The sequence below is a fragment of the Calonectris borealis genome, chromosome 16 (genome assembly GCF_964195595.1).
Source record: "Calonectris borealis chromosome 16, bCalBor7.hap1.2, whole genome shotgun sequence".
Taxonomy (NCBI): Eukaryota; Metazoa; Chordata; class Aves; order Procellariiformes; family Procellariidae; genus Calonectris; species Calonectris borealis.
In genome coordinates this window covers 13,913,195-13,926,057 of record NC_134327.1, presented here as the reverse complement: position 1 = coordinate 13,926,057, position 12,863 = coordinate 13,913,195, and the positions used below count along the sequence as shown (strand labels likewise).

The window sequence follows — 12,863 nt, the reverse complement described above, 5'->3', positions numbered from 1 at the left end:
CTCTTGAGTTCAGCTTATGCATAAACACCGATCTGCACTTACTCCTTCAGGCTCTTTTGGCTTCTGGAGTGGAGCTTTTCTGGAGCTGCATTTGTACTGTGCTGCTTTTGCTGAGCTGGCAAAACCTGCATACTGTGTGTTGGCTGGCTTTTAGAAAAGGTAGACAAGAGCTGAGTCCAGCGAGACAGTATTGATGCTTGTAATGATCTGTAGTAATTCAGTCAGCTGCTGCTTGTATCTTCACTGGCCAGAACAAACATTGCAATAGAATAGTACCGGCCTTGCTCTTGCTACCACCATTATGGCTGTTTAAAACAGATTTGCTGCTGTTGGAGCTCTGCCAGTGGAAAGGCCTTCCTCATTTGCAGAAGGGACTCTTTAAAAACCTGAAAATCAGGTCTTTCCCTTTAAACAAAGAGAGAAAAGTTAGAGATCAGTTCAGCGGCTGTGGATTACCTTTTCGTTCTCAATGCCCATTTCTCTTCAAACTTTGGAGATGATGTTGGACCTTTGAAGAAGTGGGCATGCTTACTCTTTAACAGTGGCAAGCTTCTCCACCCCTGCAGTGAAGAGGCCGAGACAAGGTCTTTCCAGGCAGGTGGGTAAATATTCCTTTAGAGGGCAACAGATCTGAAGCTTGGTTTTCCCCATAGGAGTGGTCTGTACTCTCTGCTGCTTCCCTGCGATTGCAGCTTCCCAAACCCAAGATGCTTCTCTGCCTGTGAGCTAAGAATTATTAAAAAAAAAGTGTTCTGTAGCTTTTTGGAACCTGTCAAGCAGGACATGTAAATATTAAGTTACTTAAAACTGAGTCTCTGGTTGTACTTAGTGAGTTTTGACCACCAAATACGATATCTGATGGAATGGTGTATATCTGTTGGTCTTTTTTAGAACTAATACTGGCATTGTTTATGGCTTGCAGTTGTATGTGCCTTTATGTTGCTATAGCTGTCGATGTTTTGATGATGATGATGCTAATACCTCTGTTTATGGCTGCAGGATGGTCAAATGATAGAGTGCCGCTGTTGTTATGGGGAGTTTGCATTCGAAGAGCTAACTCAGTGTGCAGATGGTCACTTGTTCTGCAAGGAGTGCCTAATTAAATATGCTCAGGAGGCAGTCTTTGGTTCTGGGAAGGTAAGAATTTCCTAACTGGATGAGGGGAAAATGGGTAAATTGCTATTGGGAGATCACATTGCTGTTTGGGTGGTGGTGTTGCTTAAATCGGATGTAACTGCACTTTCCAGGAAATATCTGAATGGAATTGTGTCCTGAAATCCAAATCCAACAAGTCAGTCTCACCATCAAGTGAAGCCAACAACTTCACAATGGGATCTTTGCTGAATAGGATTTTAGTTTTGCTAACCTCCATCTTTTGTGCTCTAGGCTTAGCAACTTGGATTACTAGGAAAACTTTCTACAGCATTCATAGTAACAGTAATAACTTGCACTCATCTGGTTTTTATTTTCTACTTAATAAACGAATGGTATCTGCACAGAGAACACTCTCTTATCTCTGACTTGGCCAGTCTCCTCCTAGCTAAGAGTGTTTGTCCTTCATAATATCACTGTGATCCCAACTTAATTTGGGGGTTGGTTGCTCTATGGTACTACTAACCGTCTTAGTCTCCAACTTAGCTAGCAATTATCCTGGTACTTAGCTGAGCTATAAACGAGTCATTAACCTGCTCTGAGGTGTGCATGCTCCTTTGCCTCGAGATATGATGATCAAATTGTGGGATGCTTTTGTACTCTGGGATCTATATTTTGTGTAAACATATAGACTGGCAGCGGTATTTTATATAACCGTATTGACAAGAATACAACATGGAGGTTGTGAGCAGAGTGCTAGTTCTCAGCAGAGACCGTACAGTAACAACGGGCCCCTATGTGGTCACAGTGGACTTGGAGCGAGTGAACTGTGATCCCAGCTTCATGCCCAGTGTTTGTTTGAGGCCTGATCTGTTTAACTAGTCTTGTTCTTTCCATAGCAAACCCGTTCTCTGGCAGTCATCTGCTGACTTAAGCTTTATTCTCTCTAAGCAAGGCTCTGCACTGGTTTATTTGGAAATATTCTGGGTGCTGAGTCTTGTTTGTCATTAGCATCATACTGAACCTGAGCTTTTTCCTCCCAACCCTAGTCAGAGCTCAGCTGCATGGAAGGCAGTTGCACGTGTTCATTCCCCACCAGCGAGCTGGAGAAAGTGCTTCCGGAGAACATCCTCTGTAAATACTATGAGCGGAAAGCTGAGGAGGAGGTGGCTGCTGCCTGTGCAGATGAGCTTGTCAGGTAAGTGTCCAGCCGAGGATGCAGACTGCATTTCTACTGTTGTCAAAAATTGTTCCCTGAAACCCGAAATATGTGCTGACTATGAGATAGGTAGCTTTCAAAGAGCTGTGTTATAAATTCAGGCTTCTGCCTTCCCAGGCCTATTTTTATTCAGGTTAGTCTGCCTTTGACTAGGAGCAGATTAAAATTCAATAGACTTGTCTCCCCCAAGACTTGCTTGCCAGCTCTGTGCTGATCCTCTAAATAACATGGTCAAAAGCAGTGCTGAGCATATAATATTTTGATTGCAAACAGGGAAGTGATCGAAGAAATACGAGCAAAAAGGCAGTAGTCAGCACATCCTGGCGGCAAGCGTTTGGTTGGCAGCCTTATTAACTACCACATAGCTATTTGACTAAATCCGCTTTCAGCAAAGATATGTTTGGCACTCTGCATTAATGGCATCTTATTTTGGGCTGCAGGTGTCCATTCTGTAACTTCCCAGCTCTATTGGACAACGATGTGAAGCGGTTCAGCTGCCCTAATCCCCGCTGCAGAAAGGTAATTGGGGGATACTTTGCCATTTGGTCTCTTCTGGAGCCTTGGGCAGGAGAGCTGGGAGGACAACTCACACTTCCCAGTAGCGGGTGAATTAATATCTAATGTGACTGCATGGGGCAGCAGTCAAAGTATTTGCTGGATCCTACTGATGTTCTATAAAATTATGTGGCTGGACAGATGAGACAACAGTATTGCTTTCTTTCCTTCGAAGATGTTGGCTAAAAAAGCTTCTAGATGCCTTAGGTTGCTGTCTTGCATATACAGAAGCATTGTAGGTGAACGGGAAGCTGGGTGTTTAAAAGGCATAAAACCAAATTGTAATCTTTTATCTAGTGAAACTTCTGCAGAATGAGCTGAAACAACCTTACGTGCTATCCTTAAGAGAATTAGCATCTGCATTTTTCTTTCATGCTGTCGCCTGAATACAGATTCAGTTTGAAGTGACAAAAAATTTGTTTGAAGAGCTCACTTAAATGTGTCCATTCAAAGGGCAGAAGATCTTTGTGCTTCTCTCAAAGTTTGCTAACAGCCATGGCCGGAGAATCGTCAGGCCCAATGGGGGGACGGAGTGTGGAAAGCTTGCCGCTGCTGCTTCTGCACCATCTGTTCTGGGGAAAAATAGAAGCATAGAAGTGTGTTTCCCAGTCTCCTGAATGTATGGAGAACCCCGCTTACATCTGGTGCCAGTGAGCCAAGGCCAGTACAATCAGTGTTTAGCACTGAAGCTACAAGGCGTCTTGTGTAACTTTGACCACAACAGTGAATTCTCGTGTGATATTCAGGGAACTGCCTGTCCCCCAGCAGAGATTTCTGCTAATCACTGAAATTCCTCTTGAGTGCATTAACCTTATGCTTGTGGCTGCTGTAGCTTTGGGTTCTTGTTTTGACGTGATACCACCATTTGCCTGTATTGAGAAAGTAATAGGAAGTCAAATTCTGTTGTCTGGAGAAATTGAAGTTACCAGCAGTGAACTTTGCATTCTGTAGTGAAAATTGAACTTACTGGCAGGGGAAAGCTGCTTATGAAAGACGCACAATTCCATTTTAGATCTCTAATCTCCAGATATGTTTTGCTAACATCCATCTCTAGCATTTGGGAAAGAAATGTGATTCTGATGGATCATCCAAGTGTCATGAGCAAGGAGGTTTGCTAGTCACTAGGTGGCAATGTTGATTCATGTTTAAATATTTTTTTTTTTTTTTTTCAAAAACAGTTGTTTTCAAAATGTACATATGTCAGCACCACAGAATAAAATTCAGGCTTGAAGAACATGAACGCTTCAATGTGCAAAATGAATTGAAGTCGCTTTTTTTCCTAAAATGTGTAATGCGGCACAGTAACTGTGGTAAGAGGGGTCAGTGCTGAAATATTCCTTTCCTTCTGGTTTGCTGTTTCATTTCCTTCCTAGCGTACTGCCTGTCCCCCCTCCCTGGGGTTGCAGCATTCCAGTGGGCTGGATTTCTGGTTTCCTGGACAGCTTGTGTTGATTCATTAGCTGAAAATCTGCTGAGTAGCTTTGTGCTCTTCTTAGAAGTCTTGAACGACTTTAGGATTTGAAGTCGAGGGTGAGGAATTCAGATAGCAGGATGTGGTGTTGTCTCACAGCAGCAACTGCAGTGGTTCTTCATCTTCCTGCTATCTTGTCTCTCTCCAGAATGAAGAATTTCGGTTAATGCTCTTGCTTGCAGGAAACTGTTGCCCTTAGGGAGGAAAGGGCTAATCTAGGGAACTCTACAGAGGTTGGAGAGGATGCATTGGCTTTGCTAGCAGTGCCTCTGGCAGGCTCTGTGGTGGTGATGACTGATCCTGGAAGGAGTCCCTCTCTGGTTGGAAGGACTGCACTTGCACAGCTGAACTTAAGTGAGGGGAAGTGTGGAAAGGGAAAGGTCAAAATGTGCCTCTCCTGAAACCTCAAGGCTCTTCGAGGGTGGGGAGAGGAGGACCAGATGGTGGTCCTGTTGTATTTCTGTGCTCCATCACCTGGATCCTTTGTCCTGCTTTGAGAGTTCATGTTGATACTCTCAGGCTTTCCTTTAAATCTTGCAGAGCGGTTGATTCATGTTTGGGGCAGCTATGTATGTATTGTAAGTGATGGGAACCAGCTGGAAGCCTTCATTTTGGCTGTATATGTCTGTTGGGCTCAATAATAAGAGCTCTAGGCACACCCAGGACACTGCTTATGCACCTCACCTGTAGCTCCAGTCATTCGCACCTTGTGGGGACCAAAATGTGGCTAATGGTAACCTCAGCAACAGGCAGAGCTGCCGGTCGCCTTCTGTGACTGAACGGCTGCATGGAGAGCATGCAGATGAGCCTGCACCATCTGCCAGGGCTACTGTGGCTCCAGCTGTGTGGCGTGAAGTTTGGCTCCTGGTTAGGTGGCCAGGGCTTGAATCTTAATACCACGAACTGCAGGGTGGAGGAAAAGCTTAATTAGCCAAAGGAAAACGTTGCCCAAGCCACCCTATGGATGCGTTCTGTGTGTGTGCAGTATGAGCTGGTGCTGGGGGAGAGGCAGCTTTTGCTCAGACCTTTTTGAGTCTTGAGGTTTTGCTCTGGAACGGGTCGCTGACCGCACATGGAGCCAGGCTTCCCAGTGTCAGGAGTTTTTGCCAGCCCGCTCGGTCAACCTCCATCTTATTCTGCGCAGGGATCCCTGCGCTTGAATTTCTCATCTCTAATGATGCATGTCTCTCCTCCCTCTGCTCTGACAGAGCAAACCAAAGCCGGCAATTCTGGTAAAACTAGGAAAGGCACATGTTGCTTGTTGACTTGTGCAGCACCGGGAAGCGAGCGTGCACTTTTGCACGTTGGGGGAAGTACTGTTTCCCACCAGAAAAGGAAGTCCTTCCTTTCTGCTCTGCCTCCCTCCTCCCGAGACCCCATATTGTTGGTGAAGACAAGGCTTTTGTTCCCGGGCTGCTTGCTGCTATCCCCGGCGCCGTGTTGCGGGTGGGGGAGATGTCTCCCCTCTTTGCAGTCTCAGCACAAAGCACTGCAGGGCTTTCAGCCAGCGAAGAGATGAGGAGGTGAAAGCTGCCGTTGCCATGGAAATAATGCATGCACGGAACTGCGCTGTCCCTCCGGTGCTGGAGAACTCGAAACCCTCAACGCTCGTTTCATAGCCAGGCCACATTGCGGGGACTTGTATTTCCAAGACTTTTCCTTAAAACTCCTTTGCATAGCTTAAAATTTTTGTTACTTTATTTTACGGAGTTGTTGTCTGCCTCGGTGCTGGCTGGACGCGAAGAGGTGATGGCGTATGGTTGCATGGTGCAAAATTGCGTTGCCCTCGGACGGGGCAGCTGCCCCTCTCGTTCAGGGCTCCTCAGTGCCCTGTGTTAACGAGGCCGTGTTTCAGGAGTGGGTTTGCCTGCTGGGTGTCTGAACTGTCAGGCTGGAAAAATGAGCATTGATGTGCCTGCGTCAGATGGATAAAATCTCTGCTCTTTTGCCTTTTCGTCTTCGGGTTAGGCTCTCTGGCCACAGCAATCCTTGTGTGTACTTTTAATTTTCAGGACTAAGATGTGGTATTTTTAGGGGACTTCTTTTTAAGCTGCTAGAATGTCTCAGGATTGATTTCAAGGTGCTGGTTAGGAAGAGATGCACCCAGCTGCTTTTAACCTTCATTTTCTCTTGGAAGCGAGACAGGTTTAAGCTTGTACAGAGTTCTGCCTAGCAAGCTGTGTCTGAACACTGCTGCTCTTAGCAGGGTGCTAACGCTGCATCCACAACCTATGTTAATAAGCATAAGTCGCGTTGTACGGTTTGCAGCAACTTTGATGTGAGTGGCCTTGCTGAAATAAATTGTTGCATGATCAACAAGACTTAAAGTTACAGGAGGAGCTAAGGGGCATATTGCAATGCCTGTGATCTCTGTACCTGGTGCGGTAATGGGGCACGCAGCTGCGTGTGATTCAGAGGTAGGTAACAAGGCAGCCCCAGCCACCTATGATCCAGTTACAAGTGTTTTATAGGGTGCAAGGGGAAATGTTTGTGTAATCAAGTACCCAGCAGCAGGGGATGTGTTCAGGATGACATAGCCTTCCAAGGGTGTCAACCAACACATACCCATTACTTCTGTGCTAGAGGCTGGCCCGTTGCTGCCCGGAGCTGCCCTGCCCAGCTCCAGATGCACTGTGGTTTTCGGCTTAAACTGTATCAAGATTTGTCACTGGCAGGGTGCGTGTGCAACATGGAAAAAAAAAGAATTTGTTCTGGTTGGAGAAATTGAGCTTGTCCAAAATGCCTCAGAGTAGGATGTGCATATGGAGAATTACTTAATTCTCCTTGTTTTGCAACATGTTTTCCCAGCTGTTGAAGTCTGCTGTCTCATTCAGCTTCCTGACAGCAGTGCAAACATTTTGATGGTCCCATGGCCCTGTCTCATTCTCTGTTCAGCCATTCTTATTGCTGTTCTCTGTATGCTTTTCCTTGAGCCTATTTATTTAGATTTGATTGTTACTTAGAGCTTAGCCCCACAGCTTTAGTGGAGAGCAGAGCCAAAGGTGGCACTCAGTTATGGCAGACCCCTGTAATTTCTTTCTGGTGGCAATGACCTCAAGAACCAACTGCCTCGTTTAAATTTCCATCCTCTTGCGTCTGTGTGAATGCGGCTTAGCAGAATTTGTTGGGATGAGGAAGAAAGGGAAATGCGGTATGGAGGACCTTGCTACGTGTCTTACTGGGGGGTTTGGAAATGGAGTGCTCGTGCCTGCATACACTTTTGTCTGGAGGCCTGTCTCCCACTTGTCTGGGCTGGCAGAACAGTCTGTCATCTTTTCATGACTCTGCCATCTTCTTCCTCAGCGCTGCATCCCTGAAACCTCCTGCGCTGGAGCTCTCTGTTCTCTTCCAGCTCAGTGCCTTCGCTGCACCCTTTTTAAATGAGCGGTGCGCATGGGAACACGCTCCACTCTATTACTGCCAAAACCACAACAAATGGCAAGTTTCCGTCTGTCATCTCGGCTCGGCTCTGAGGCACTCCGCGGCTGGGCAGGCGATTTTCATTTTTCTTCCATAAAAGGACATTGAAACTCGTCTGCAGCGGCGGTGCTCTGTGCTGCAGGCAGGGCGAGCAGCGATGCTATCGACGGCAGCGCCAGCAGTACTGCAGCGGGAGCGCTGGCGATTTCCCTATCGCTCCTCAAAGGGATGGGCAGGAGGGAGGGACCAAGTCCGAAGGTGGGGTTGAGGTGATTGTAGGCAGCGGATAACACCCCAGTAGCTTTTATTGCCAAGTCCTAAAGGAAGATAGATAACAGGAGAGTGCTCCTGGTACAGCAAAGCCTTAAAAGTACAGTCCCATGTAGGAAGAGTGCGCGCATGCTAAACCACGTGGTCCGTCCCATCGAGGCATGTAGGGTCAACGTTGCCTGGGGAGTGCTGAGAGTCAGGAGATCTTCTCATCCCCAGCTTTATGCACAAGATACTTACCTTTTGGGGAGGGCTGCAAGGGGAACAAGGGAAAGCCACGTGCCAGGGGCTCTCTTTCATAGAATCATAGAATCATTAAGGTTGGAAAAGACCTCTAAGATCATCGAGTCCAACCGTCAACCCAACACCACCATGCCCACCAAACCATGTCCCTAAGCGCCTCATCTACACGTCTTTTAAATATTTCCAGGGATGGTGACTCAACCACTTCCCTGGGCAGCCTGTTCCACTTCCCTGGAAGCTGGACAGTGCATGCCCACAGCTTGCTCCCTGGCTGAGAAGGAGCATCTAGGAAAGCCAGGAACTAGGAGTGATTTGTCCCCCTTGGGGGAACTCCCGAAGCTTGCTTTTTGGTGTATGCTTGGTCTGGGCCAGGAGCACCTACAAGAATTGAGTGGTGCCAGCACTAGCTTGCTCCTAAATGCCCCTTTCCAGAGAGGAGGCACAATGATCAGCCCAGAATCGCTCCCTGCCTTGTCTATATTCCTGCCACCCTTCCTTGGGAGATGTAGGAAGGGGCTGTAGGAGCTCTGAGAATACCTCACCTGAAAAGAGGGTAGGAGTGGGCTGGATTAATTGCTGTGGTGGGGTGGAGAGACTCCATCAGTGGGAGCTCAGGTGCTGCTACTTTTACAAGGTCAAGTGTATTTATGCAGTGGTATGTGGAAATGCTTCACTTGATAAATGAGTCTGACAGAGGAGGAGAGGGCGAAGCCCAGCCTGGAAATGGACCTGAGGAAAGAGGTCAGTGTAAATGGGGTATCTGTCTTTTAGAGGCAGGGGGGGAAATGCTGCTGAAAGCAAGAACTCAAAGTAGTCTCTTTAAAAATAGACCATGTAAGTCAGTGCAATTTCAAGCAACAAAGCTTGCTTTCTGCCTTATATAGCAATATCCATTCAGGGAAAAGGCAATTCTCCCACTGTTTACTGACCAGTGAATACCTCTTTGTCAGGTCCATAAGAGGTAGCAGTGCTATCTTCCCTTCGTATCTTTGTCCTTTGCCGAGGAAAGGTCCAGAGGTAATAAGCTGAACGCAACTTCATGTGGGGATGGAAACTTCAGCCTCAGCAGTCTGGTCTCGCCTTCTCTCTCTGGGCACAGCCTGCAACCATTTAGGCAAAGGAGCCACTGTAACCAGCTGCAAACCTGCGGTGGTCGGTGCAGACCTGTGATGACAATGTCTTCATTGGAGATAAGCTGATGGACTCCAGGAGGGGTTGGATAAGAGCACCATGGGTGGGTGGTGCTGGGGTGTGAAAGGTCCTTGGCTGCCTTGAACGTGGCAAGTCGCCGGAGTGGTCCCGTAGCCAAACTGCTGGCACTGGAAGGAGCCTGAAATCTGTAGTGCTAAGGGTTGAGCAGAGACCGAGACCTGCTGCAGGCTGAGATGAGCTGTAAGTTTTGCTTTTTTCCTCCTAGGTCCCTTTGAAAAAGAAAGGGAGGAGTGGTGTTCTTCCATTTCATGCAGGGAACAAGAGAGGGAGTAATGTAATGTGATTGCCTTAACATCAGGGAGACGCCCTAAAGCTCTGTATGGACCAGTGTGCTCAGATCGCTCCATTTGTTTGATTTTTAAACAGTGAAGTAGCTTAGCCTCTGTCACTTGTCTGTCCTCACAACAGGTAGCGATGCCACCGGGCTGCCCTGGGACTGCTGTGGGAGCTCAGTACAGGTACCCTTCACGGCAGAAGATGTGAGTTTAAGGTTAAAACTCTGCCTGGTGCTACTTGTATTTGCAGAGCATTGGAGCAGGGTTATCGTTTCGCTGCTGCAGTGGAAATAGAGGTTGGAGAGGATGGAAAAAGGCTGTTCCCAAGCCAAATTAAAAACATTGTTCTGACCTTAGTCAAGAAGCTACATCTTCCCTCTCTTTCCTCCCCCTCACATTCCTGTCGTAGTAATCACGATCTCTAACCTCAGCTTCATCTGCCACAGCTAACCACTTAAAAAAATGCCCTCAAAACCCCCCGACTCTCTGCATACACCTTCTCTTGCTGTACCTTAGTGCTTCCAGGGCAGAGTTATCGTTGGAGGGGCCTGAGTCAGCAGCGGAGGTTTTGAGTAGTATTGTGTCAGGGCAGCTGATGACTGTCTCCTTTGGGCCAGAGCACTGAGATGGCCTAACCCGGCGTGTGTAGTGCAAGGAGGTGTTTTGCTTCTCCTTTCTCTTTGCACATAAACAGATTTCAGCAGATGACACAGTCATCAGACTTCCTGAGCTAATACAAGGCTGCTGCAGATGATGTCCATTTTGGAGGCTGTCAGTAGAGTTTGTTTCCTAATTTGGTCACAGTATGCTCAGGGCTGGCCTGCTTTCCTTTTTTCTTTTTTTTTTTTCTTTTTAAAAACACCCATCCTTTTATATCATTGTCGTGGAGGGGAAGCTGTTTGTATCGGAGAACCTCCAGCTCCTCTCACTTCTTCTCTGCAGAGGAAGTGATACTTGAAAGGTCTCTTTGAAAAAGCAATGCAGTTCTGAAGCTGATCTTTCCAGTTTTTTTCCCCTCCTTTGCCACTCTTTCGTGAGCTCATCTCAATGAGCCTGCTGGCTTTTTATCCCTTCTGGGTGGTCATCTGAGCCCTTAGTGCTAGAGGACTTTGCAATAGTTCTCTTAAGTGACAAAGGGAGCTATGCTGCAGTTAAATAATAATATTGATAAGCTGATATATTGGAATATATACTGCAAGGGGGAGAGACGTGTGATTTCAGCTAATGGAAAGAGCATATACTTTGTTTTGTTTCATACATCGCCACTAATGAGGCCTGGTACCATGTAGGAAGCTGTAAATGCCAAACACTGGGAGACCAATAGTGTGGCTGGTCAGCTCTGCTAAATGACCTTTAAAAGTTAGCTCATGTGTCTTGCAAATCCTCAAGAAAACCAGGGACCACCAACCCCTTTAGAAGATGCCTGCTTTTTGGTGTTGGACCGGAGTCAGCCCCAAACAAGGTGCCTTCCTGGCGTGCAGGAGACAGTTTAGCCCTTCCACTGTCAATGTGAGTTTTCATTTAGCAACAGGAACAGCTGAGGAATGAACACCAAACCTGTAGGCTCCTTTTTTCTTTTATTTCTGTGCTTAGAGGAAGGAAAAGGAGCAGGGGGGAAGTTTCAAAGTGATGCAGTCGAGGGTGCAGCTCCAGCAGCTTTATTCAGTGCTATCAGGAGGCTTGTGTGCCTTAGGTGGTGGTGAAGCTATTGCTGTTGAGGGAGCTGCTGTCTGTGTTGGGGAAGACTCCCTGGCCTTGGAAGCACAGGGAGATGCTGGGTTACCTACTCAAATTCAGCACTATTTTAGGTTCAGAGTATCTGTCATAAACAGCTTCAGCAGAGCCTCAGGTTAAGGTACACCAGGAGCAGCTCGATTACTGGCGTTAAAGGTTTGGCTGTAGATGGGCAGGTATGGGCTGGCATCTGCTGAAGTTCCTCTGGAGAGATGAAACTTCAGTGTGAGTCATGTGTTGGATGCCAGGTTACCGTTGACCTCTGAAACATGAGTAAGAGAGAAATGGGAACGTGAAGTGGTGAGGCAGCAAGTTTAGGGGGGGAAAGGGAAGGTGAAACAGAAGTTTTCTTCTCATTTAGTAAAAATCACCTCTGTGTGTCATTCTTATTTGCATATTATCTTCTAATTAGCCATGACTGACTCACCCACCACTTCCACCTGAAAGGAATAATGTGTTTTGAAGTATATGGTTTATAATCTCCGTAGGCCAGCATTTCTTCTCTTCCTTCTCCCTCCCCTTCCAGTGCCCCCCAAAATGCATTCTCTTACTGCTTTTAACCTTCAAGCCTCTTTCCTTCTGCTCTCGGTCTCTTACTACTCTTGCATTATTAATAGGACTGTAGCAATCCAGCCAGCACACTGACATTACTAATTACTACTTGTAGCAGAGGAATGAGGAGCAAGATAGAAACCGGGTCAGGAAGTGTTGTCATCGTAAAATGATAGCTTCAGAACTGGGGAGCAGAACTCTTTGTACGAGCGGGTTTGCACTGGAATCGGCTCCTTCGCCCGGTGGCATACCTGTGCACGTTCACCACGCGCATCCTCCTTGCTTGTTTGCTGTGTGCAAGTGGGAAGACGGTCTCGCACACACAAAAAGGTTAATGGACCTGTAATTTCCAGGAGCAGAGGAGTGGAGTGATATGTTGTATTCTGCCTGATAGCACTTCAAGCATCACAAAATTCATGTGCTCTTCGTTGCTGGCGCTGTAGTAGGAAGCCCCTTCCCTTGTTGGTGTGAAAGGCTGAGGAATTGTAAGTGGCTGCGTTTATTTTTGCATTCAGTGAGAGGCTGTCACACTCGATGCGTTCGGATCGTCCTTGGTAGTACCAAGGGCATCCTACAGCAGCAAACAGCTCTCTGTGCTCCATGTGAGAGAATATGGCTGCTATGAAATCAGAACAAGAACATTATTTGGGGGATGCAGCCATTAACTTGTGAATACTGGGCTGCTGTAAGCATAAGGAATTGCCTGTTTCTGGTTAATGGAGCTGTGCCTCTTCACTCAATTGGGCAGAGCATCCGCTTGGGAATCTGGCATCCCTGGGAGGCCTTGAGAACAGTTGCGCTGTCCCGTTAGCTTGCTCCT

At 47.1% G+C, this 12,863-nt stretch overlaps 1 protein-coding gene across 7 annotated transcripts in view; it reads left to right on the top strand.

The window, feature by feature from the left end:
• RNF216 (ring finger protein 216) overlaps positions 1-12,863 on the top strand; it is an 82,929-nt gene that overhangs the window by 28,564 nt on the left and 41,502 nt on the right. For all 7 annotated transcript variants that reach the window (XM_075165361.1, XM_075165355.1, XM_075165354.1 and 4 more), the window contains 3 exons: positions 1,000-1,137; positions 2,142-2,290; positions 2,752-2,830. In XM_075165361.1, the coding sequence (XP_075021462.1) occupies positions 1,000-1,137; positions 2,142-2,290; positions 2,752-2,830 (366 nt within the window). The remainder of the gene's footprint in view (positions 1-999; positions 1,138-2,141; positions 2,291-2,751; positions 2,831-12,863) is intronic.